Below are 25,469 nucleotides of genomic sequence, written 5' to 3' on the forward strand. Positions count from 1 at the left end.
TTCATTGCTTCAGACCTTTACTTGGTCTGCTGCACGATGAATGAAGATGCCTGGGCTACGTAGTCCTGCTTGGAGAAGTAGCCGAGATGGACGGTCAAGTTCTGGCCCGAGGCGCAGAAGAGATCCGTGTCATCACAGAATGATGCGAACTTGCTCGTCAGGGTCTGGCATGGGCCGAGATCCATACGAGGGAAGATCTGTGAGGCAATGGTTAGTCACGCGAGAGCAGAGATAAGATCGAGGTCCAAAGGACATACGCCGTTCTTCTTTGAGGTTCCCTTGGCGAAGGGCTGGCCGGCGATGAAGGTTGGGTCACCGAACAAGACGACGGCAGCGACTATTGAGCCATGTCAGCAAACTGGCCATGACCATCACACGGCATCAAAGGTCTCTAAACCTACTCTTGCTTCCGACCATGGGTGCCTGGGCAACAGTCGTGTTGAAGTTCGGGCCATCCGTGGTACCGCAAAGAGTGTCCAGCGACACTTGTGCGCCCTGCGACATGTCAGACGCGACGCCGAGCCTTCACTTCACGAGAAAGACATACCTGAGAGTATCCCATCAGAACGAGCTTCGACTGGGGGCACTGCTGCGCTTGTTGATTGAGAAGAGTCGTCATGTTCATCACACCAGCCGACACGGAAGGCGGATACGGGTCGAGTTGTGCCGGGTACACCAATGGCGTAATGACGGAGCCGGGAATCTGCATCGACGCGTTCATGGCGATATTGCCTAACAAACCGGCACCCTGCGCCTCGAGACTGCCACGGGCGACGATGATGTTGACCGGTGCACAAGCAGCTGGAGGGCCTGGCGGGGGAGGCTGCTGTTGAGGCAAGGCCAGAACCATGGGGGCGAGGGCGGCAAGCGCCGACAGACTACTTTGAGGCTGCATCTTTTCGACTGCGAGATGTTGTTCTTTCCGGAGTAGGTGGACCACAACAGAATGTGAAAGATGTCCGCGTATTTTATTGGAAGAACCAAAGTCGAGAACGAAATCTGAATGGAGTAAAAAGGTTGGCTGGCCCGATCCGTCCAAGTTCATGGGGTCATGACCGTCTTCTTGTACTGACCTCCATCCAGAGTCTGGGACGAGAGAGAACGACACGTCCCTCGGCATCTCGAGAGGAGTGGGCCACCACCACACCCTCCATGTGCTGAAATGGGGGTTTTGACATCCGCTGCCAGAGCCTCTTTTGGAATCTCTGATATCACAGACATGCAGAAGAAAACAGGATGATCCCTGTCTGGGGTTGGGTGATTTGCCTGTTGGCAGGCGCCCTTCTCTTCCCGAGAACACCCTTGACGTGCTCACCCACGTCCGAGCCACTCACGAAGAACCCCTGGAGAACTTCAGCGCGACTTTATCCCGAGTTGGTGTGGATTTGCAACCTTTCCCCGATCGGGGCATCGTGTGAGAAGAGACTGGGGGATGGGGGGATTTGGGCATTGGGGGAGGGCAGGAGAGCGGCCAGTGCCATCTTGCCGCAGAGCCGGAAACACGCACGAGATGGGATGAAACTATTCCCAGAATACTGCGCCGGCTGGAATACTGACACACTCATACACACACACACACACACACACACGACTACTACCTTACTCACACAAATCAAACTGACTTGCGTTCTCTCTTTCGCATACAGACACACGCAAACGCACACACACACGACAGAAGTACACACGAACCTTTGTTTACAAATATCTGAACATGTCATGTGGGAGCCGACAAACTATTGTACACGAACACCACCAATTGGCTGGGCTTCATGTTTTTTGCCTCTCGGCTGCATATATGGGGCGTATGTACTGAAATGCAGCAGTCAGTAGCAGCGACCGCGGCACAACAGAAAGTCTGATTCTCAACATGAACGGCAGGAGGAGAGCAAGTCCCCATCTCCCGGATAACACCCTACGCATCGGGAGACGGCCACACCCTCCGCCCGTCAAACCAGGTGGCCTTGATCTCGCCCTTGAGCAGACCTTGCGGCGTCCAATCCATCTCCGCCACCACAAAGTCCGCGCGCTTGCCAATCTGCAAAGAACCCGTCCGATCCTCCGCAAACACGCTCTTTGCAGTTCCGAATGCGCCCGCCGTGATGGCCTCGCACACACCCAACTTGAAGTGCTCGTTGACGACCACATCGTATCCCGGCTCCCTGGCGGACCGCCGCGTCGTCGCGACGTAGGCGTTTTGCAGCGGCGCCCAGGGGGCCGTGGGGCTGTCGCTGCCGAGTGCGAGCAGCGCGCCGTGGTCTGCGAACTCGCGGTAGGCAAAGGCGCGCTCGCAGCGGTGGGCGCCAATGAGGCGCGGCCAGGCGCGGAGGATGGCCGGGTCGGCGTGGACGGGCTGGATGGAAGCCGTGAGGCCCAGATCGCCCAGGCGTTTCGCGTCCTCGGAAGATGCCATCTCGATGTGCTCGAGGCGGTGGCGGCGGCCAGGCGTGGCGTGGTTGGCGAGGGCGTTGACTGCGTTCTTGATGGCTGCGTCGCCTATCGCGTGCAGGGCGATTTGCAATCCGGCGGCGTCTGCCCTCGCGACCACGGGGCCGAGCCACTCGGCGCTCCAGAAGGGCGGGGGGGAACCCACCTCGGCATAGGGCTCTGACAGGTGTGCGGTACAGGCGTCGATGATGCCGTCGGTGATGATCTTGATGCCTACGATGCGCAGGTCAGGGGAGGTGGCCTTGTTCAGCTCGTTGTGGAGTTCAATGGCCCGATCGACCTGCTTGAAGCGCTCCTCCTCGGATTCGGATGGTTTGATGAGCCAGTAGGCGTGGATGCGCATGGGCAAGTTGGGCTCCTCGGCGCGGAGCGAGCACGCTGCGTCCCATGCCGGCTCGTCCATGGCCATCTCAATCAGCCCTGTGTAGCCTGATGCGTTGTAGGTCTGCACGGCATCCTGCATGGCGTCCATCCGATCTCTCTTGGGGGCCACCTGGGCGAGATGAGGCCACACGATGGTGAGCACGGCGGCCTCGCTGAGGAGACCCGTCGCTTTGCCCTCGGCGTCGCGGTGGATCTTGCCTCCTGACGGGTCCGGCATGTTTTCGATGCCGAGCTCCTTGATGGCGGCTGTGTTGCACCAGGTCGAGTGGAGGTCCTTTGTGTCGATGAAGATTGGTCGGGGGTCAATGTCGTCAAGCATGGTCTTGTCGACGCCGTCGGGAGTCATGGAGTGCATCCACAGCTTGCACATGATGCGCGGGACGTCCGGGTTGGCGACGGCGTATGCCTTGATGGCGGCGCGTATCTCTTCCAGTGACGTGCAATTTTCGAGGCTCACTTTGCGCAGCGACTGGCCGAGGAGGAGGAGATGCACGTGGCCGTCGATGAAGCCCGGCAGGACTGTTCTGCCTTCCAAGTCATGCGTGGTGACCTCTCCCGATGTGTGTTTTGCCTTAAGGTCCTCTGTTGTGCCAATGTTCTCAATAATGCCGTTGGCGACGAACATGCTCTCGGCAAAGGCGGGCTGTGTCTCAAGGCCGGCTTCGGCGTTGTGCAGAAAGATGCGCCCGTTGACGAAGAGCTCCCCTCCGCCTGCTACTTGATTTGCAGTTTGCGCCATGATTGTGATGTTTCTATCCTTGCGTTTGCGCCCAATTCCGTATGCTCAAAATGCTTTGCTAAAGAGGAAATCCGTTTGCGCCTATGTGTGTCGTTGCAATGTGTCGTTATTGACTCGGGTGGTGTGAGGGAGGGATATGGTCGGCTTTGCTGGTGAGGGGCAGCCCGCCTCGGCCTGCGTCGCTGCGGATTGCGGACCGCGGGGTTCGCATGGTGGGGTTGCGCTGGGAAGGATCTGATAAGATCTGATATGAGTTCTTTTCCACACCGCCCCTGGTCACTTATCTTATCTCGGTGTACTCGGTCAAGGGACGGTGAGGGATTCGCTTCACCGTGGTGAATGTGTTGATGCCTTCTTCATCCAGCACCGCGAAATAGGAAGGACTCGAGAAGGGAAAGAACCACCGGTAGCAAAATTAGACTGTACAGTGAGCCGATCCAGAGCCAGTCGCGGCAACCTTCCTCATGGTCCATATAAGAATTGAGGCTATTCCCACTTGAGCCCTGGATATCTTGGAAAATCGACTTGACACTTGAGCCCCAACTTCTACCTTACCGAAAGACGGTCTTGCAACTTTTAACATTATCTTTCAGATCCCTCTTGGTATTTCTTCGGACGTCGGTCGAACCTTCCATGTCTCTCTCGAAACCTTTGAGATTCCTTGTCTCTTCGAGGTAAGGTACTTGCTGCCTACACTTGCTTAGGTTCCATTGCTCCTTCGTTCACATCCTGCCAGACTTCGAAGGCAATTCCCAGTTACAACAGGTATTTAACCACACCGATACTCTCAGCCTCACTTCCCCCAGACAACTTCAACCCAACCACTTCGTCAACTTAAGTACCTTTCCCCAAATTCCTCCAAGTTCAACATTCTCTTCTTCTTACTCTTCATTCAACCATACTACCTTTCATATTCCTCATCATCGTCAACATCTGGCATCGCACCTTGGGGTCTTAGGCGAGCCAATTCTACATCATCTTTCTGATTTGGCGCCTATCTTCATTTGGACAAGCAACTTTCTTTTTCTTCTTTGCGAGTCTTCAGAATCACGAGGCGTTACTTCAGGCTCAATCTAGCTAAGATACCTTCCTTCCCAGTTGCACAATGGACCCCAGTCAGGCAGTTGTTGGAGTGAAGAAAGAGCAGCATGATGACATCAAACCAGATGCTCCCTTCAAAGAAGAAATCAAAGTGAAGGGCGAGCAGCATGAGGAGGTTACGACAGATGCCCCTCTCAACGCAAGATCAAGATCTACTGAGCAGTGTGCTCTACTGACATTCTCATACATGGAAAAGATGAGAAGAGTTAAAGACCCAGATCTTTGGCAGCTGTTTTACCAAAAGGTTCTTCCGCTTTTGGACGTACTCCAGCCAGCTTGCGAGACCATTTCTTCCTCTCGCAAGCTTCAACCTGCTCTGACGAAGGCAGCGGCTCACTGGGTTGACCAAATCTCTGATCTTCGTGATCAGGCGAAGCGGTCCCATCGAACTGTCATTGGTGTCCTGGGCAATACGGGAGATGGCAAAAGCTCAACCATCAATGCTCTACTAGATGAAGAGAGGTATGATCGAACACTCATCTCGCAAGATGGAACCCAGCTGATTATTCTTAGCTTACTTCCCACGAACTGTATGCGCGCGTGCACCGCTGTCGCCACCGAGGTGTCTTACAACAATGATGAAGACGAAGAGAACCCATACCGCGCGGAAGTCGAGTTCATCTCTCGAGAGGAATGGTCCAAGGAAGTCAACATACTGCTCATGGAATTCCTCGCTGAAGAGACTGATGAGAGAAATGATTTGGACCCGGAAAGCGATGCAGCGAAAGCTTTAGCGAAAGTTCAAGCGGTCTATCCTTCATTGAGCCTGGAACACTTGACTAGCAGCACTTCGGCCCAGCTGGCTACCCATCCAAGCGTGAACCACCTTCTAGGTACCACCATGACGGTGAAAAGCGGCAATACGCAGGATATCCGCGAGCAACTCGAGCCCTACGTCGACTCGAACGACAAGGATGATGAGACGGCGGCATACTGGCCTTTGGTGAAGGTTGTCAGAATCTTTACCAAAGCCAGAGTGCTCGCTAACGGTGTCACAATCGTAGACTTGGTATGTTATTCTTTTGGTGGAACTCGATTTTATGGAAGGTAGCTGACATCAGGTCTGGTAGCCCGGCCACCAGGATTGGGATGCAGCCAGAGCTGCAGTAGCAAGCGAGTACATCAAGTGCTGTTCGGGAGTCTGGGTAGTGGCTCCAATCAACAGAGCTGTTGATAACAAAACAGCCAAGGACATCATGAGCAACTCTATCAAGCGTCAGCTCAAGCTTGATGGAGCATTCTCGGCTTTGACCATCATTTGCTCAAAGACTGACGACATGACGCTCAGCTCCGGAATAGAAAGCATGAAGTCGAAGTTGGACAAGGATACTAAGGCAGCATGGGGCCGGGTCCAAGCCCTAGGTCGCCGCACCGCGGCTCTGGAAAAGGAGCTCATGGTTGTCCGAGGTCGACGCAAGACATCCCGGGCCTCAACCAGTAGCCTCGACACGGGCCGCACAGCGAAGAGAGCGCGAACCGAGCCGCCCGGTAAGCAAGTGGAGAGAGCCATGTTTGATAGTTCCTCTGAACTAGCCAATGATGGTGTCGTTGACTGCGATCCGAATGCTGAGAAGCACGAAGAGCTTGCAGAGTTGAAAGAAGAAAAGCGAGAGCTGATGGACGAGGTCCATGCACGTCTGATTCGGAGACGCAACCAGCTTTGCCGAGATGCTGTCAGGAAGCACCTCGCTAAGGGTTTCAAAGAGTAAGTGAGAAACCACGCCAGAAAGTCATTGGGACTAATCGATAACCAATTTAGTCTTGATCGGCAAGATTCAGCCAACGCCAACGGACATGGGCAAGCTGATGAGGAGTTCCGAGACTACGACGAAATGTCCGCTTTGACTCCTATCTTTTGCACCAGCAGCCTCGTTTACCAAAAGATGCAAGGTCTTGTGGCCGATAACGATGATGAGACTCCTGGCTTTGACACCGAGCAGGACACAGAAATCCCCCAGCTTCAAGCTCATGCTCAGAAGTTGACCGAAGAGCTTCGAATCGCGAAGTACCAAGAAATACTTAACAGTATATGTCAAATCCTCAACTCCATCGCAATATGGGCGCAGGACACGGCAGAGACTACAGCCACGATTGACGGGGAGCGTCTAAAGTGGATGTTGGCACGCTTCAATGCCGTGAGTACTGCTTCCATCTTGGTTTAATGAAACAAGGAATTGACACTCGGCAGGATTTGAATGGCGAGGTCGAGGATTGCCGCGACAAGTTGCACGTGGCAGCAGAGACTGGTCTGTATGAGGAGATGAAGCGCTTGAGCTCTGCTGCCAGTCGCGCGGCAGTTCCTACGGCAATTGGCTGGGGCAACATGAACTTCTCTACGCTAAAGGCAACTTTTCGCCGCGGCGGCATATGGAAGATGAACAATTTCAACGAAGACTTGTTGCGACCTATCACTGATAACCTGACAGAGACCTGGGCAAACTTCTTTCGGTTCACTATCCCAGGCGTGCTCGACAACTTCTCTGTCTCCGCGACTCACCGACTAGGCGTGTTTCACGAGGATGTCATGAAGCAACTTGGGATCCAAGACTACGATCACGATGAATCACCCGCAATCGTGCAGCTTAGTAGGCAACTCGACCTTCACAAGTCAAAAGTTGTTAGACTTGCCGCTCAAAGTCGAATGGGAGTCGATGAGGCTCAGAAGGACGCCAACAGAGCGTTGACCACGCCAGTTGCCGAAGCGATGGCTCTTGGCTATGAGGAGTGTTCTCAGATGCGTGGTAAGTATGGTTCCGTTAATCTGGATGTCTTCCGGAGGTCTCTGGGAGAACCTTTTGGGTACCCATACTAATCACATTGCAAACCAATATAGGAAAAGGATCAGTGAAGAAGGCCAAAGCCAAAATTGAGGAATATGTCCTCAACCGGAAGGTCAAGATGTTCCGCGACGCAATCGGAAACGTCAAAGACGTTCTTGGTGACGGCTTGAAGATGGTTGGTGAAGACATGGCGGCCGATATCAAAAATATTGGAGTTACTATGGAAGGTGACTATATGCTTGCGCTGGCAGAGAAGCAAGAGTCGGCACGCCTTAGAGAGCAGGCGTCTAAGCGGGAAATGCTCAAGTTCTTGGAGCATGCCGCGGAGCAATTCAGATAGATTGGCAAACGGCATTCCCGGAGCTGGGGAGATGTTGGGATCGGGAGACGTCAGCGGGGAACTTCATTGATGCATTAGAATTAGGCTCCATATTTATTTCAGATCGCTTCATTCACTTCGATTCAGAGGCCGATGATATTGAAAAGTGATTGCTGGATCGGCCGCCAGAATCTTCTACTAAACACATTTTCCAAGGGCGAAGACGTTGGGAACGCTAATAAGATAAAATGGCGACATATAAAGGCAAAGAACAAAGGGACGATGGGAATGAACCCGGAAACCTTTGCGGTCACGACGATACAAGGCCTGAAATGGGGAAAGCACGAATACTCTTTGAATGCAGAGAGACAACGCAGAAACAACACTTTTTTCATCATAATATTACTCAGCCGTGTTATTCAGATTACCCAAGGCGGTGTAGGGCCCTGAGCGTCGCAAGGTTGTCAAAGCCCGGAAGCGGCGATGAGTAGGAGTTAAGACGAGCGAAAGGGTAGAGCATGTTGATGGCTTCATTATTCTGGGTGCCTTAACGGGTTTCCCAAACTACCTGTGCCTTGAATTTGACAAATAAACACAACAGATGGCGATACGGCATGAGGGGCAAAGGACTCTGGCTGGACGAATTACTTGAGTCGAGAGGTAGGCATTTCCTAGTTGTGGGTTAGTGATGTGATCCAGATTCCGCTTGACCTTAACGCAGCGATTCTGCAAACAATTTTCTCTGGTAGTGTATCTTGTCAACTGCTAGATGGCGCGGTTCTATATGAAAGTACTTTCCTAACGAGTGATGCAGGATTCTGTATCTGTCATGCCTCTTTTTCCCTTTATATCCGCTTACGAATTAATTTGGGGAGCAAATTGAAGTTGGAGAGAGGCTAGAGACGGACGTACTAGCGCCAGATGGCAGAAGATGGGATAGAACCATGGCGAAAATAAAAACAATGTAGCGCCTCCTTACTTCCACCCGTCGTTGCTGTTCATATGGACTGGAATCAAATCTTTGTCATTCTTCTCTTCCCGAAGCTTTGTTAGGTGTCAAAAATGGGTGAGTGCCATTGTGATTTCTCATTCAGCTCCAAAAGAGATTCTAGCCATCGCTAATCTTGAATCAAGAGCCTGACTCAACGTCTTGATGTCATCAATTATACATTTGCTAGCAGGTACTTCATGCCGTTCCACTGCTCAATCGCACTGGGAAGGATTTGAGCAGCAGGAAGAACAAACCCACCGCCAGCAGATCCAGAGGGTCTCAGCTCAATAGTCCAAGCGACTTCAGCGCCAGCAGCCCCAGTGAGGTAGTCCGGAGCGCTACCAGTGGTGGCATATAGAGTCGAGCAGCTAGGTCCGTAGGTGAAGCGAGTGCCGTAGGCCTGGGCAATGGTGTTGGCAGTGTTTGTTGCGAGAGTCATCTGGCGGGCGTGGTTGGAGGCTCGGGCAGAGCAGTCGTAGCCGTAGGGCAGGAGGATGTACTGGCCGTAGCTGTGCCAGTCGATGAAGAGCTTGATTCCGTTGCCGGCGGCGAGGCGGTCGGTGTAAGCCTTCAGGGCGACCATCTCAGGGGTGTCGCCGGCGGCCTGGCCCTTGTATGTCTCGGAGCAGTAGTTAGTCGAGGCTCCGCCGGGGAGTTGCCAGTTGAAAGGCCAGTTGCTATTGGGCGTCAGTTCTGATTCTCGTAATCAATGAAGTGATGGACGCACCGGTTGATGTCAGTACCGACGCAAGTGCTGCCGGATCTGACTTGACGGTTCTTGCGCCAAAGGCGGTCGTTTGTCTGAGTGTAAGCAAAGCCTTGGTGAAATCAGCTATTTGGTCAAAGGGCGACGGTTCATTGATCGATGCGTCTTACCGTCAGGGTTGACAATGGGCAGAATGTAAAAGTCGTACTTGTCAAGGAGAGCCTTGACAGCGGCATCATTCTTCTGGTAGCCGTCGATGAGCTGGTAGGTGAGGTATTCGACAACCTGTCGCATATTAGCAACACAAATCATATCGACATCCAATTTCGACAACTTACCATGGTGGTGATCCATTCGCGAGCGTGGACGGTGCCGTGCCAGTAGATGGCCGGCTTGGAGCCCTTACCACCGCTACCCCACAGGTGGATACCGAGGAGGGAGCGTCCGCCGTAAGAGTTACCAGCGTTGATCAACTCGGAGTTGGATGGGAAGTTGGATTGCAGATCGCGGATGAACTGCTGGTGGTCGGCAAAAGTGTGGTACGAGTCAAACCACGTCAGGCTGGGGAGAGCCTGAAGAGAGATATCGTCGTTGCCTGTTCAATGTCAGACCAAGTCTTCTTCACTAAATCTTCTTTGAAGTTCGGCATGGAGAGACGTACTCTTGTAGGGAGCAAAAGTGCCCTCTTCGGCGATGTCAGCACCAAGGTCCTCGTGAAGGATGGATGTCTCGAGACCAAGCTCCTCAAACTTGGAGACATCGCCAGCGGGGATTGCAACGTCAAGGTGTTCGCTGTTGTCGAGGTTGAATGGGATCGCCGCAATGTTGGCAATCTTCTTCTTGATCGACGCGGGGTCGTTATGCGTGGAAATACGGAAGGCCTTGAAGCCGTCGTAGGTGATCTTCTTCTCGAGAGGGACCACAGCCGCGGCGGATGCCAGCGGCAGGACGAGGGACAGACCAGCGAGGAACTTCATTGTCAACGGCAGACTCCAAAAACGGCTTGGCGGTGCAGTGAGCTGAAGACTGGAGTGCTAGAGAAAAGCTGGGATAGCGGGAGCGATCACCCGTCTCTATTTATGGAGATCAGATGGTAAAGCAAATTGCTGATGTCACCAGTTGAAGTCTTTCGGTAAGCTATTTCGACGCAGTGTCACCAACGGCCTTTTGCAGAAAGTGGTAGGTGTGATTGCTGCTGTCTTGGTAGTACCCTGATAAGCTCTGGGGTTGCGGTCTAATCCCAGCATCCCCGCGAGACTATGGCCCCGGTCACTCGGCTTACAGTTCCATGGTCAATTTTACCAGATTCGGTTGTAGCCATACAGGTTCGAAATATCAGGGCTTTGCCATACGTCGCTAGCCTTCCCGAGGACATGGCCTGACCAGTTCGGGTGCAACAAACCAGTCGTCAAGGGTCCGACCAGCCACTGCCGTGACAATAACTCCACCTCGGAGTAGGGATGAACACTCTGGGGCTTGCATGCCTAGCTCGGGCAGCTGCTATGCCAGTGAGGAGCTATGAGTTGGTCAGGCGTCGGGCTGTCAGTCGAGGACCTTTGCTAGCTTAGTGCAAACCTTGAATAACATCTGAGTTTGACTGTAAATGTTATCTGATCACCTTCCTTACCTGGATATGGAGAGAGATTAGCGAGCCTCACTCAAGGGCAAAGCCTACATAAGTCTTTTTCCCAAGACATCCGGCTGATGATTTGCAGACAAGTCAGAATAGAATGAGGAAGGCGGGTAGTTGACATGCTCGCCTTTGCCAAGCGACTTGGGCACGCAACTCGCACGCAACCCTTCGAAATCCTTCTCACCTGCCCTTAAGGTTTAAGCTTAAAGCTCCCTCAACGGCGACGATTGGTGGCCAGCGTGCTAGTGGAACGAGCCGATCTGCATGGCCCGGGGTAGGCCATGCTAGACCCCCGAATGTCACCCCGCGCGGCGGTTAGGACCCAATTCAGTCCGAATAGTGGCCTGCAGCTTACTGGCGATGGTTCTGATTTACCCAGGGCCATTGGGTTCTAGAACAAACGTCTGTATTTGGGAGGCCGCAGGGACTTTTGAAGCTATTCCTGAGTCCAAAGAAGTCGCCTGGTTTCTTGGGCGTCAACGTTCGGGTTGATGTATATGGCTTTGGTCGACCACTCTATCAAGAGGCAAGTAAAGGTTGGGGCGGAAGCAACTCCGCAGAGAGGGGGGATTTCACAAAAGGCAGCTCGATAAGATGGTGATTAATTGCCAAGGCTCTAAAATGCAGGCCAAGGACAAAAGCGAGTTTTCAGTCCAATTATCCCAGCTGCCAAGAATCGCTGACTTGTGGTCATGATTATCCAGCCTCAGTGTCAAAAGAGTCAAAGTCGATGCGGATATTCCTTCATCGCTCGAGCGCAATCATCGCAGCAGCACAATAGACACCTAGTGATTCCACCTCGCTCCCTTCACGGTACATCAAAAGCTTCCTAGTTCCATTGCCAGTCTAAATTTAGACAGACGGGAAGTGGTTTTGTGAGCCTTTGGGTTGATTGAGAGTAATTTCGGTCCAGATTGGCAAGTTTGTAAGTAGGTCAAGCCCAAGTTATCTAACCGTCCTCATCGTCGCTCGAATGAATATTTGCCGAGTCTTGAAACTTGACTCCCTGGGCCGTGAAGCGTTCCGTCAGGTACCGCAACTTATCCTGTGGCATCTTCTTTCCATGTCGCAGTCCACACTCCAGCACTCTCAGCTCCGGCAAGATTTCCGATACCCTCTCCGGCAATGCTTCCAAATCTTCATAAAATGGGCCATTCTTCAAATTCGTCAGTGTTAGCTTTTTGAGGCTACAAGGAAGAAGCCCTGCGAGGGCCTGAACTTTCACAGGATCATAAGTCGGTGATCCATGTAAGAAATAGCCTCTACCCCAGAAGCACATCCCGTCAAAATCCAGATCCTCCAGTTTGTCGAGCCCCTGAATCGAGGTAAGAAGACCAGGCAGAGGGATATCAGAGTCCTGGCTCGGCTCATTACAGTCCCAAGAATTGAAGTGCAGCGTCAGCTCTGTGATCCCCAGGTTAAGACCGCAGAGGGCATCTACCACCTCTTGGGGTCGGCACAGCAGGGACGTGCCCCCCATTCGCATCGGGCGGTAGCTTGATGTGAACCAAAACTTCTTGAGGCCAGGAAAACCGCTCAGGAGTTTCTTGAGCTCGGCAGGACTCAAATCTACTTGGGTTAAGATTAAGACTCTGACGCTGTTGAATTGCATGCCGGATTGAAGTCCGCAAACGGAACTCAGCCAGAGGCTGTCTAGAGCCGGAGCAGCCTCTGCCAAAGAGTTGACCTGATCCGCTGGACCGTTCAACTCGATGTAAGCATCTATCAGATTAGGCAGCAGCGGAACCCTGAAGTGAGTTCTGACCGCCTCTTCAAGTGTTTTAAATGCGTTCGAGCAGCCGTGGACATTGTACTCTAAACTTCGGAGGTTGGGTGTATGAGCAACAAGCATTTCTGTCATGAAACAGCTCAAGTGCTTGCAAACTCCATGATTGATACCAAACTGGATATCTGGCGCCGTTTCTAAAGGCCTCAACTGTTCGTAAAGCCGAGTAAGAGCTTTTGGTGGTGTGATTCCGAAGTCGTTGGTTGCCCGAATGATGATACCGAGGTCTTCTTTGGCCATTTGTCCTTTTCCACCGAATAAGCCCTCAATATCTTTGACCTCAACGGCAATCTTAGAATTAGTGACAACCGTTCTAAGAAGGCCTATCCGGCTATCTGTAGTGTTCTCGTCGAAAATGTTTGAGTAAGGAGGCGTCATAAAGAACAGTCGCTCGAATATGTGTGGGACCGTGATAACCCGAAATCTTCTCGAGGTCAATGATAGTCTCAATATGTGCGAACCTCCATTTTCATTCAATTGAATACAGATTTGGGAAAGAATCTCTGTCGGAAGGTGCTCTAGGCTTGTCGATGTAGCCATTGGGGGCTTGGTGTGCGATTGACGGCCCCTTGCGGCTAGGATCTTGAGCTGAGAAGTTTGAGACTACCTTATTGAGAAAAGCTGCAGAGTCACGAAAGTGATTCAACGTCTTTCCTGAAATTCAAGTGATTTTGAGCCTTATATGCCAGATTTCATCATGTCCTCCAGAAAACTCAGTAACTTTCCAGGAGTTCTAGTGAGCCTACGGCTGCCTATTCGACCCCGCTGTGACAGTGTGACGCCTACTTCCTAAGAGCCACTCAGCCAATAACAAGCTTTCATATCACATGGTCTTTTTTGGTGAGTCATCCGAACAGATACTGGTCTCTGTTCTTAATAGGTGATTGCAAATTTCAAGGGTCTTGCCCGAGTAAAAGCTGGTGCAGATGACTCTTGGATGCGACTTGGTCACCAGTACGCTTCTTTCATCATTGAACCTGTTTCGATGACAAGAATTGGTTTCTTCGATGTTTCGTAGAGAAGTACTGATACTGAGGACAAATTTATCTTTTAGTCTTCAATTATCAAACGATTCAATGTTTTCCATATCAGCCTAATTCAGAAAGAATCCATTCTTCTTCAGTCATCGTCTCAATGGAAACCGGCAGACCTCCATCATCCAAGTTGACATACACACATCCATTTAGCCTCGAAACATCGAATTCAAAAGTGAGACCAAGTAACACAAACTGTTTTCTAACCTGCCGCAGTTGGTCCAAGAGACCTTGAGACAACGGACCATCAAAAAGCAGTTTGTTGTGAACTAGTTGCAACTCAGGGCAGCAATCCCCAAGATTGCGCGCAAAAACGGGCAGGGCATCATGGAACGGTCTAGGGCTCTTGTATGTGACGCGCAAACTCCTTACGGCTCTTGGTAGAAGATTGACGAATATTTGTTCCGTCCCATTTCCTTGATCCTCGCCGGCCGATCCCTCAACTGCGTCTTCCCACAAGCACACACTGTCAAGCTGTAAATTCATCAAGGCTGTGAAATGCTTTAGAGAGGTGATGAGCCCCGAATTGGGCTGATTCTGATCCGTAATCGATGGCTCTCTTCTCCGGCCTGCCCACGTGTTGGAATGGAACTTTAAAGAAAGTCCTTCCAATTGTGGTTCAAAGCTCTCCAAAGCGTCAACCACATCTTGCGGAGCACATCTTTCGTCTCTGAGAGAATAGTAATCGTACTCAAAGTTAGTTAAAGCGGGACACCCTGTCAAGATGCCCCTGAGCTCTGAGCCCGTGAAGTTTGATGAGCCAAGTCGGAGATCCTTGACCTTTTCAAAATGCCAGCCTTCCATCGGTGCCGTTACGCCCTGTATACGGAGGGTTTGAAGATTGGGAGCCATCTCACTCAGTGGCCGTAGAAAGGTGCCGGGCCCGAATAGCCGCAGGTGGACGTTTTTCAACAAGGGGAACATGGGCTGGCGGTGGAACGAGGATGAGTCTTGAATCGTCATTAACACTTGGAAGGCATTCCGATAGCGGCCTATACTATAGTCGAGTGTGAGGATGTTGGGCGTATGTGCGATGATGAGTTCTGCGAAGAACGCACGCACAGTGACGAGCCGCTGCATATCGTCGTCACTAAGGGCCCAACCCCGCCTACCCTCGAGAGAAGGGTGAGCACCGCCGAGGCGGAGTAGTTCCGGAACCGGGACGTCAAATTTGGAGGCTGTCTGAAGGATGAAATCCATGTCTTCCTCGTTGATGGCAGGCACGGCGCCCCGTGATGATGGACAATGGACACTAGAGACATGCGCGGCGATTGTTGGTTTGGTGATTATGGTGCGCAGTAAGTTCGCTCGGGTATCGCGAGTTGAACGAGGGCTAGATCTTCGAGGTCGACGTGTCCCCGTGCTTGTCGTGACGGTGATATGTTTGAATATGATGGGGGCTGAAATAGCCCGCAGATATTTTGAAGCCTTAGAGATCGACAAGAGTCCCGCTTGGTCGTCTCCGAGTGATGTACAGATCGCAGTCAACACCTCTGGAGGAAGATTTTCGAGTTTGGTAGCTAGCATACTGCGTAAGCACAGTGTATCTATTCAGGCAAATGTATGTAGCAGAAAATAAATGGCTCAAGACCGTTGAATGAGAACGGTTGTTGTCAGCTAGAAGTTCATGAGAATGAGGAATAAGCTTCCAGCCTGCTGAAGATTGCTGCCTGTCTACCCCACTTCAGTAAGCAGCTAGCCGTGCCTGGACACAGTTAGCTCCCCTGTGCAACTCGAAGATGTGATGCAACGCTGATTCCCTGTCGTCTTCGGAGTGAGTAGGTAAGGTACCTAGCCCTCTCCGACTGGCTATTACACTGGAGGCCTTTGCGTCAAGATATTGGAATTGACATCCTTGATTGGAACCTGCGCTAGCTTCAAAGGTCTCTGAGTCTTGACCTCTCCACGACTGATGGATTCCCTAAGTTCGGACGGAGTCAACAGCGGGTTGAATCAAACGAAACAAGAAAGAAAGTGGTATTTATTTGAAGATCCGACTACCATTTCGTAAAGTGAAACAAATATGAATTCATTAGGACACTGTTCCTTGACGCCGATTCCGTGTATGTCCGTACTCCTCTTCCCTGCCTCCAAACTCCATTATTCCCAATCCTTTTCTACTTTCCACGCATCGCTGGGCCTCAATCCAGCAGCACCGAAATCGCAACCTCTATGACCCCATTTCCGACGGAAGGTTTCCCGTCCGGCCTCCGTCATGACGTCTATCCCAATCTGGAACCCAAGGGCATCATATGAATAAGGCTCCCGTGGATCTCCTCCCCTCTGACCCAACTGCCAAGTATTCCTCTCGCGATCCGCATGCTTATGGTTGAACATATCCTGGCTGATTCTGTGCAGCCTTCTGAAAGATGTCAAAGGATCAACAGCCGTCGTTGAATCTTCCTCCACGCCATCAGCCGCATCGTCCACCGGCGCTCCCGTCTCATCCAATTCCGGAACAGCGTCAGGTACCGGCAGGCTCCGCTTGTCGTCTTCCAGGGGGACCTCGCCTAAAACCTTGCTCTGTGGTGGGTTCGGATCCGTGAAGCCAAACCCCTCGGGAACCTCCCCCTCGCGGTAAAGGACGCGTAAGTCATCCAGCACTGACGCAACATCCTGGACGATACCCGCCTGCGCCTCTTTGATGCTCCATCCCGCCTCTTCGAGCCGCCAATGCATGTCGCAGTCAGTCATGTAGTACGGGATGAACGTGTCGAAGCCACCGACGTCTTCGTAAGCGCGCGGGTTCACCAGGGCGAGGTGGTCGTATGCGAAGAAGCGTGCGCCCCACTTGTGATCTGATCGCATCGTCTCATTCAGCTCCTTGACGGCCAGCTCGTAGATGGTCTGATACTCGGGCGTGCCGACCGCACCAGAGACTCCTGGGATTCCTTCCTCGCTAGAGAGGACGAAAGCGTCCATGTGGCTCCAGAAGTAGTACGACCACGGCTTCTCCTTTGCCACTGTGATGAAGAAATTTTGGAGCTGCGCAAAGTTGAGCAGGACCGGCGTGCGCATGACGTGAACGCCGAGCATGTGGAGCTGCGTGTAATTGAGATAGAACGGGTTTTGCAGCGATAACCGGCCCCGAGCATTCGAATCGTGAACGCCGGTATTCTCCACGACATAGATCTGCTCGGCTGGCCACCCAGCGGTGATGTATCCGACAACTGTCTGCAGCAGCATCGGCCAACTCCGCGTGAAGCCGATCATCAGGGGCGGCGCGGTCGTCAAGGAGTATTTGTGGTAGACGTTGGGCTTTTCGGGTCTATTCCACGATGGAACCGGCGGCGGCATGCCCGAAGAGAGGAGCGGGAAAGGATCTTTGACGGGTGATGGTGTCCATGTCGGTTGCGGCTTGTATTTGGGTTTCGGTGTCGGTGTCGATGTGAGGCTGTTGATCTTTGGTGGTTTCGCGTCGGCCACCTTCTCGATGACTGTGTATCCGAACTCGGTTTGGACGAAGAAGAGTAAGAGGCAGATTGCCAACAAGACGTAGATGATGGGAACGTTCCGACTGGATCTTGAACCCGTCATTGAGAGCATCCGAGGTGCTGGCATCGACAACATTGTGAGTCTATGGTTGATGAATTCGATGTGAAGAAAGGGTGAAATCCGAATCGCCGTGGCGAAATCTAACGACCGTTGGGCGTTTGGTGGGAAGCGGTCGCGACGGGTCGAACTTGCAGCTAGTTGCTCTAGTGTCTTGTAAGACACGAAGGGTGACGTGTTCGCGTTGTCCAAGATAAGTGATACGAAATGGACGGATATACGGCAACAAAGGCGTTGCGCCTCATTCGCTGGTTGAAAACAAGAAGCAGAGACGTTCCCGTTTGTGGTTGGTGACGTCGGTCTGAGAGCCGGTCTGTTTGACGTCGTGATACTCTTGTGTAAGGAAGCAATGCTGTTTTCCTCCCCAGCTTCTTACACGTCCGTTCCACAATATCTTGTTTGCGTTACACGCTGATTCGGGTCTCTCATGAACAAGTTGATAAGGAATTCGCTTGCGTTGAAATCGAATTGAATGCTGCTATCCGCTACATTCGGAGGGTTGAATACATATGGTGATAAACCTGACGTAGAATGCCGTTATGCACAGAGTTGGGACAGTATGGTTGAGGGCGGCGTCTTCGAGAAGTATGGGACGAAGGAAACCAGAAACGAATTAGATAATAACACCTGACATTATCCAACAGAAAATGACAAAAGAGTTCCTTTGTTTGATGAGCGGACGGAAAACGGAAACCAACAGAATCACCCCCTTCGGCAAAGATTGCAAAAGAAACGCTCCGGGCGATAAGCAAACAGACTTTTAAGTGAAGGAGAGCATGTGTTGAACGGGTTTTGGGAGAATGTTTGTAGACGTCACCGCCACACAAACAATCCATACCCACACCAACACTCACCACTCTCCAACGCCAACGCTAAGCTCCAATACCAAAACCAGACTGCTAGCGAAGAGCTAACATCAGATGTTTCAAAACACCAGAGCCACGCGTTTCCCTTCCCCCCAAAGCCCCGGGGTTGGACCTTGGCGGGTGACGCTTTGACGGGCCCGATCGACCGACGACGGGGCACGTCCCCCCCAAGCTACAGGCTACGAGGATGAAAGGGGCTCTCGGCGGGGACCCGAAGTGGGAGGACGTACGGCTCTTGTGGGCGCTACCGTCTAATCTTAGAAAAGCTTGTTTTCGATCGTCACTAGGTTGTTCCTCGTCGCGAGGAGCGGACGGGGTGAATGTCGGGCCACGAACGGTGGTCCTGGGTTTCGCTGGATGACTGGGAAGCTCAGTCGGTTGGAGTGAACTTGTGCACCCTTCTTTCCTTCCCTTTTTTCTAGAGTTCTAAAATGTAACGAGCAGCTTCCTTTTCGAGAAGGCTTCTCGTCCGGTCTTTCGCACTCACTGGACTTACGAGAACGAGGCGATTTTGAGGCGGAGGAGAGTTAACTGAGAGTTGTATGAGTTGAGGCATCAGCTCCATGTAGATCATCGCAAACCCTGACTCGGGACAGAGTATCTCTATACAGTGGACCAGTAACATCGGAATGCAAATGCAAACCCAGTCACAAAGTATATTGGTCGCTCTTTACAAGACTCCCGTGGACCCGTTTAATGATCAGCCGCTGCGGCGCTCGCCACCCCACCTCAACGCTTGAAGCCATGGTTCCAACTTGAGTAGGATACACCGATGGTGATTGAGGCGGCTTGCTGTTACGGCTTAAAATGTAGACGATCCTATACGTCACTGAAAGAAGAAACTTTAGGTTGGGTGTTTATAGATAGGCAAGACATCCAAATACTTAGGTCCAACGCTGAAACGGTGTCATCGGTGTTAAGCCATATGAGAAGAGAAGCCAAGGGGTATCAAATCTATTGAGAGTCAAACAGTCGCTAACAGGATTCTACTATTCGTACATGTAGCAAAGCGGCGCCCCAGAAACCGTGTTCATGAGGTCCTTGATCTTTACTGGCGAGTTGAGAGGCGTGAGGTCAATATCATCCTCGACACTGCCCTCAGGGCTTTTTGGGTTATCCTGAAGAGTCATCGTACCAAACACTCCCTGGCGATTCTTCAAATCAAGGTTCTGCCAGATCCAGTACACACGATCGACCTGGGCTTGATGGACCCAGAATGCCGGGTCGCCGGGTGCGATGACACCATCCGCCCCGGGGTCGCCACCAATAATGAAATGACCACCGCCGTGGATTCCCAGTGTGTTGGGGAAGAAGCGATCGTCCCCTTGTAGTAGCGAAGAAAAGTTCTTAATGTTGGTCTGCTCGAGAATGAGAGTCGTCGTGTTCCTGAATGAGTTGAACCGCTGGGCCACATCCTTGTTCAGGTCCCGCTTCAGACATCTAGGCAGGTCTTGTAGGGGATCTGTGACGTTGAAGGGCTTCGTGGTGCCGTATTGCGCGAGTGCGGCGGGACCAATGTGGACGGTCATGTTCTGGAAGGGGCCTGACTTGATGCAACCTCCTCCGGTCCCGGGTTTGAGTTTGATAGTGTTGTTTGAGAAGGGCTGACGTAGTTGCAGGCCATCGTGGGGGATGAACTCGCCATCACTTCCTAGTGAGAGCTCGGTGCCGTCAAAGAGGGGTGAGGCGGCTGGGTTGTTTACATCGAGTCCCCATTCCCAGTATGGAAGAGCACCTGTTGAAATTAGCTTCGCGAAAGTTGCCATGGCAAAAACCATACACCGAAGTGCGAACCTTTGTATCTACATTGAGTGCGTAGTCTTTGCTCGAAGCTAGCCAAGTAATAACGATGCCATGCAAAGAATGAGGCCTAGGGTGATCGTCAGCATACCAGTCACGAGGTAGGTATTATGATGTGTGTCGTATCATGGCAAAGACTTACTGTAAGATGTGTGTTGCGGAAGCTAGTGTAGTGAACAGCTACAAAATCGTCATAAAGAGACTTTGCCATCGGCACTCTCTTGGGATCCGATATGACCGGCTCGTTCATAATGCATTGCACGGCGGTTATGAAGGACTTTCTTTCCGTGACAGTCAACTTCCGCCTATCAAGAGATTAGTAATCGTCCCTGGGAACCCAAGAGGACGGAGTTCATCTACTCACCATTCTTTCCTCATCAACACGCCTTCTCCCTGGCATAACCTCGTACCATTGGTCGTAATGTTGGATATTGGATGTTTCTGTGGCACATTGATCCTCCGCACATTCTCGAGTGCCCTCTTGTTGAGTTTTGCCAGAGCCGTTCCATTATTAATCTCCTCCTCTGTGAACTCGGGCTTCGCCTTTGGTGGATTCGGCTTCGGCTTAGGCGCCGGCGGTGCGATGGGCACCGGCGCAGGAGGTGCCTTTGGTATTGAAGTTGGAGTTACCGTTGGCTTTGGCTTGGGACCCGGCGGTGCTATCGGAACAGGCGCTGGGGGAGGCTTTGGTCTTGGCCCTTGAGATACGGATGGTCTCGGTATTGGGGCCGGCGGCGGGGCTAACGTGTCCGGTTTCTTCTTATGATGAGCGTTACCGGGCGTAGTGAGTGTGAGAAGCACGAAGGTAGCTCCAAACAGCCAGGCCCAACGCTTGCAGGAAGTCATCACGCCTGGCGACTAAGCTAGGAGGATACTGACTGATGCTGAGCAATATTCACCGCAAACGAAAGATTATAGAATCAGAAAGACATCAAGCATCAGTCCCTAAGAGGTAGGAGACAGGAAATTGGGGCAGGGAAGATTGACGATATAAGAAGACAAGAGCGCAGATCCTAGCCATCGGCTAGTTTCAAGCAGCAAAGACTAGGCAAAGTATAGGGAACTACCATATTGCGATGAGACAGAGGTTATTTGTGCATGGATGGGTAGGCTGACCCTGTCTTAGCCTGAGAACTATTGCCTATGATCTGGTGAACGGGTGTCATTGGCTGTGCGTAGCGTTGGGAGTCTTGGTTGGCAAACGTTATAATAACCTTTTGCTCCCCGCTCAAGGGCCGTGCCTGGAGATGGTCGCTTCGGCGGCGGCACCACCGCCCTGGTACATCTCGCTTGCCCGTTGACAGCTGCCGGTAGTGCATAGTGACTTTCGGCAAAGGGGAACGGCGTGGGTTCGATCGGCACACTTCTCGGCCGCGCTGGTTCCCGAAGGGAGGAATGGTGAAGGGGCTGAAGGCTAAGCTACGAAGCCAAATATGAGCTTGATGTCTGCGGTGTTCGTCGTAGCTTTGAATTCATGGTATCACCTTGAACTGAGTCCCCAGACAGTTGCAGTAGCTGAAATGAACCTAACAGGTGAAGCGTGGGAGTAGAGCTTGTCTAGTCGCCTGCCTTGGGTAAACCAAGTTGAGGGCAGAGACTGTTCTGGGTTTGCGCGCAACGTATTTCGGCAACGCGAGACAACATGCCCGATACCGGTAGAGCGCCGTTTCCCGCGAGACTTGACATCTTGGCGAGAGTTTGTGCATAAGCAATTGAAAGGTTCGGGCGGCAAATCTAAATGCCTCTCAGACTGCTTGAGCGAGCTCATGATCTTGCGGGATTCAGCGGAAGAAAAAGTTGTTGTGACTAGAACAATAACCCGCATCAGTCGATGACGGCAGGACGGCAATGCCATGTGTAAAGTGGGATGATGAAGACCCAAGCGCAAACAGATGCCCAGAGCGTTGAAATGATGGGCGAATCCCGACGAAGTCGCGAGAGATGATGCCCGGCTAAGGCATAGAACACGGGGTGTCTTGGATAGTTCATCAGTTTGAGCTCAACAGAACGTGAAGACAGAGAATCGGGGAGGGTTCGATAGAGTTTCTAGGATCATGATGTCTATTCCAAACTAGCCTGGAATGCACCCTGGAACGTCCGTCTCGGTCTCTGTTGTTAAAGCGGACGCCCTCGTGTCCTAGAATGAGACGTAATCGGTGAAGCAAAAATGGAAATATAACCGTCCAGGACTTTCACAACAGCTTGTCTAGACTAAAACATCCGGCCGAGACTTAAGGAACCACACCCGAGGCGACATCTCGGAACCCCGTTGGCTTGTTCGTGGACCAAGGCGGTCACGTTCGCATGCCGCGGCAGACGCAACCTTGAGACGATCCATGATGAGGTGCGTTGTATGCATGTTGCATGCTGCATAGGTAGTCAGACACCTTGCCGCATCGAGGCGATGTCGGGGTGGAGTTGGGGCGTCCATTTCTCGGCTCGCGGTGTGTTGTCTTGTCACGAGATGAAGTTGGCGGTCAGCGCCTGAGGTGTCTCCTTACTCACGGAGAATTAATGGGAGGTGCAGGTACTCCGTGCCTCTTCGTACCTGACTTGGAACGCATGTCAATTGGACCCACTTGTCGGATGCGGCGCGAGCTTCGCCTATTTCTTTAGCTTCTATGTAGTGCTCACCTTTCCAAATTTCCAGCGGTGATTCACCTTGATTCACTGAGAAACCGCAGTCACTCGCCGTGATGTTGACTCATCATTGGGCACGGACCCCAATCCCCCCTAAAATGAGTCCAACGACCCCGCCACGCCCGCCACCGCTGATAAGATAAAAAATTCAAAAATCCCGGGCGACGATGGAGGGGCAGAGGGGTACTCAACATCCACGCTCTAAGCAATCACTGTTTCTACCTTGAATAGCCTCAAGCCAGCACCAAGCCACAGACAAGCTACATCACGAGCACCGCCAATCCAAAGGAGAAGTGCTCAACATGGCTTCCAACGAGTCTCCCGCTGCTCCCCATGAGCCCCCCTATACATACCGCCCCAACCAGGGCTACGAACAGACCGAAGACATCCCCGCCGAGCTGAGAACCGTGCCCCACGATGCCACAGGCCAGGAAGAAGACGACGATGACTTGGAGGACGTCTTTGGCGAGGATGAAGAGATTGACGACGAGGACTGGACTGCCGACTCTGGCGATCTGACAAAGTCCTACAACCGCCAGCGCATGTTCAACAGCAACGACAATGCCGTTCCGCGTTCCAACGTCCAGAGACCGACCGCCAATACCAAGTCGAGCGTCGACGACCAGATCACAGCACTCTCCAAGCATGCTGCCAAGATCAGATTGGATAGCGTCAAGGATAACGATGAGAAGAGCAAGGACAAGGCGGATCGCGCGACAAGTGAGCAGGTTCTGGATCAGCGTACGCGCATGATCCTGCTGCAGATGATCAACCGCGGCATCGTCAGTGAAATCCACGGTGCCATCAGCACTGGAAAAGAGGCCAATGTCTACCACGCCATTCTGCACCCCGAGGGAGACGGTCCTAATGTTCAGCGCGCCATTAAAGTGTACAAGACTTCGATTCTCGTCTTCAAGGATCGCGAAAGATACATCGCTGGCGAGCATCGTTTCCAGAAGGGTTTCGACAAGAGCAGCAACAGAAAGATGGTCAAGCTGTGGGCTGAGAAGGAGTTCCGTAACCTAAGGAGAATACACGCTGCGGGCATCCCGTGCCCAGAACCCATCAGCCTGAAGCTGCACGTTCTGGCCATGGGTTTCCTTGGCGATAAGAAGGGATGGGCGTATCCCCGCCTGAGAGACGCAAATCTGACTGGGGACGACGTCGAAGAGCAGTGGAGGGCACTGTATGTTCAGCTGCTTGGCCTCATGCGCCGGATATACCAGATTTGCAGGCTCGTCCACGCCGATTTGAGCGAGTACAACATCCTGTACAACGCTGGAAAGCTGTATATCATTGATGTATCCCAGAGTGTAGAGCCCGATCACCCGCGGGCGTTGGAGTTCCTGCGCATGGATATCAAGAACGTCGGCGACTTCTTCAGGAGAAAGGGCGTCGATACGCTCAGCGACCGCAGCATCTTTGACTTCATCTCTGCGACAGACGGCCCTGTCGAAGAGCCCGCCCTGGGCGAGGCTATCGAGCAGTTGTACACCAACAGACCTGCGGACAACGAGGAAGCTGCTGCCGAGCAAGAGGTTGACAACGAGGTCTTCCGGAAACAGTACATTCCCCAGACCCTCGAACAGGTCTACGACATTGAGAAGGATGCCGCCAAGATCGGGCAGGGTGATGGTGATAAGCTTGTCTACAAGAACCTCTTGGCCGACACTGTTGTCAAGGACGAAGAGAAGGAAGAGGAAGAGGAGGAAGAGACGTCAGAGGACGAGTCAGGCAGCGGAGCTTCTCTGGCCAGTGGCGAGGAGGACGATTCCAAGTTTGACAAGGGCCGGCCTAGGGGGCGCAAGCACGAGGACAAGGAGGAGAAGAAGGCAAGTCTAATCGCGTGGTCTTTGAGGAGTAGCGTTACTAACACAACACAGCAACACAAGCAAGCGGTCAAGGAGGCCAAGCGCGAGAAGCGCAAGGAGAAGATTCCCAAGAGCGTCAAGAAGAAGCTCGTCTCTGCGTCGTCAAGAAAGAAGCACTAAACTGCTGACTCGGGGACTAGAGCAAGCGAGCCGCATGGGCTCCAGCGAGGATAGGTCTGGCGGCGGAGGACATATTCATGTGTATGCAATCGGGTGATGAAGACTCGATCGGCCACGGACGGGCGGGATGCCGTGTTTTGGCTCTTGCGCCGTAACCGCTCCTTGCCCGTCATAACTGGCTCTAGAATGCTCTGGAGGTTTCACACGCCTCGAGGGTATCGTGATGATCAAGGAGAGCTCTGACGATTGCTACCATTCTGCGGCGGTGTTAGAACCTGGGCATGGAAGAGTGTGGGCTATTCAGGTCGAGCCCATCCATTTGTGACGACATAGACCGAGCAGATAATCAAAGGCATCTTCTTCGCCATTTCTTCCTTTGGACTTCGTGATGTGACACCCTGCCCTTTCCTCAAGATGCCTCTTTCCCTCTGCCCAAGGTGGGACGGGTGCCTACCTGCCTCGTATGGTACCAGAGTACTTAGCTGCGAAGGTAAGCGACGTTCGAAGGTGAGGAAGGCACGTATTCCCGCCTCCCTGCACCTTACTCTTGCCTTCCGCCATTTCACGTTGACGGCGGAAGGTATCGAGGCACCCCGTTCTTGCCTCTTCTCACGGATCCTTAGGTCTCGCCTCTTTTTCTTCCACAAATTCCTTCAACCCTCCACAGGATCACACTTCGGACACTCTTTATCGTCAATTCTG

The 25,469-nt window shown here is 52.4% G+C and overlaps 9 protein-coding genes across 9 annotated transcripts; 2 read left to right on the plus strand and 7 right to left on the minus strand.

The window, feature by feature from the left end:
* Positions 1-17: 17 nt before the first annotated feature.
* On the minus strand, positions 18-895 carry CCOS01_12385 (cutinase; the record flags this gene model as incomplete). Its single annotated transcript, XM_060460534.1, has 4 exons — positions 18-197; positions 258-337; positions 402-495; positions 548-895. The coding sequence occupies 4 exons, from the start codon at positions 893-895 to the stop codon at positions 18-20; spliced, it is 702 nt and encodes a 233-aa protein (XP_060308582.1).
* Positions 896-1,912: 1,017 nt separating this feature from the next.
* On the minus strand, positions 1,913-3,568 carry CCOS01_12386 (amidohydrolase; the record flags this gene model as incomplete). Its single annotated transcript, XM_060460535.1, has 1 exon — positions 1,913-3,568. One exon carries the CDS (start codon positions 3,566-3,568, stop codon positions 1,913-1,915), a length of 1,656 nt encoding a protein of 551 aa, XP_060308583.1.
* A 1,105-nt stretch (positions 3,569-4,673) lies between these two features.
* On the plus strand, positions 4,674-7,789 carry CCOS01_12387 (uncharacterized protein; the record flags this gene model as incomplete). The annotated part of the gene is made up of 5 exons (XM_060460536.1): positions 4,674-5,678; positions 5,740-6,374; positions 6,429-6,804; positions 6,858-7,410; positions 7,503-7,789. 5 exons carry the CDS (start codon positions 4,674-4,676, stop codon positions 7,787-7,789), a joined length of 2,856 nt encoding a protein of 951 aa, XP_060308584.1.
* A 1,142-nt stretch (positions 7,790-8,931) lies between these two features.
* Positions 8,932-10,442, minus strand: CCOS01_12388 (zinc carboxypeptidase; the record flags this gene model as incomplete). The annotated part of the gene is made up of 5 exons (XM_060460537.1): positions 8,932-9,436; positions 9,487-9,577; positions 9,636-9,750; positions 9,804-10,060; positions 10,127-10,442. The coding sequence occupies 5 exons, from the start codon at positions 10,440-10,442 to the stop codon at positions 8,932-8,934; spliced, it is 1,284 nt and encodes a 427-aa protein (XP_060308585.1).
* Positions 10,443-12,047: 1,605 nt separating this feature from the next.
* CCOS01_12389 (uncharacterized protein) lies at positions 12,048-13,262 on the minus strand (the record flags this gene model as incomplete). The annotated part of the gene is made up of 1 exon (XM_060460538.1): positions 12,048-13,262. One exon carries the CDS (start codon positions 13,260-13,262, stop codon positions 12,048-12,050), a length of 1,215 nt encoding a protein of 404 aa, XP_060308586.1.
* Positions 13,263-14,286: 1,024 nt separating this feature from the next.
* Positions 14,287-15,118, minus strand: CCOS01_12390 (uncharacterized protein; the record flags this gene model as incomplete). Its single annotated transcript, XM_060460539.1, has 2 exons — positions 14,287-14,392; positions 14,610-15,118. 2 exons carry the CDS (start codon positions 15,116-15,118, stop codon positions 14,287-14,289), a joined length of 615 nt encoding a protein of 204 aa, XP_060308587.1.
* Positions 15,119-16,018: 900 nt separating this feature from the next.
* CCOS01_12391 (uncharacterized protein) lies at positions 16,019-17,488 on the minus strand (the record flags this gene model as incomplete). The annotated part of the gene is made up of 1 exon (XM_060460540.1): positions 16,019-17,488. One exon carries the CDS (start codon positions 17,486-17,488, stop codon positions 16,019-16,021), a length of 1,470 nt encoding a protein of 489 aa, XP_060308588.1.
* Positions 17,489-19,325: 1,837 nt separating this feature from the next.
* Positions 19,326-20,982, minus strand: CCOS01_12392 (uncharacterized protein; the record flags this gene model as incomplete). Its single annotated transcript, XM_060460541.1, has 4 exons — positions 19,326-20,071; positions 20,131-20,206; positions 20,279-20,441; positions 20,501-20,982. 4 exons carry the CDS (start codon positions 20,980-20,982, stop codon positions 19,326-19,328), a joined length of 1,467 nt encoding a protein of 488 aa, XP_060308589.1.
* A 2,096-nt stretch (positions 20,983-23,078) lies between these two features.
* Positions 23,079-24,767, plus strand: CCOS01_12393 (RIO1 family protein; the record flags this gene model as incomplete). The annotated part of the gene is made up of 1 exon (XM_060460542.1): positions 23,079-24,767. One exon carries the CDS (start codon positions 23,079-23,081, stop codon positions 24,765-24,767), a length of 1,689 nt encoding a protein of 562 aa, XP_060308590.1.
* Positions 24,768-25,469: the final 702 nt, after the last annotated feature.

This window comes from Colletotrichum costaricense, assembly GCF_030867565.1.
Source record: "Colletotrichum costaricense strain IMI 309622 chromosome Unknown Scaffold_15.1, whole genome shotgun sequence".
Taxonomy (NCBI): domain Eukaryota; kingdom Fungi; phylum Ascomycota; class Sordariomycetes; order Glomerellales; family Glomerellaceae; genus Colletotrichum; species Colletotrichum costaricense.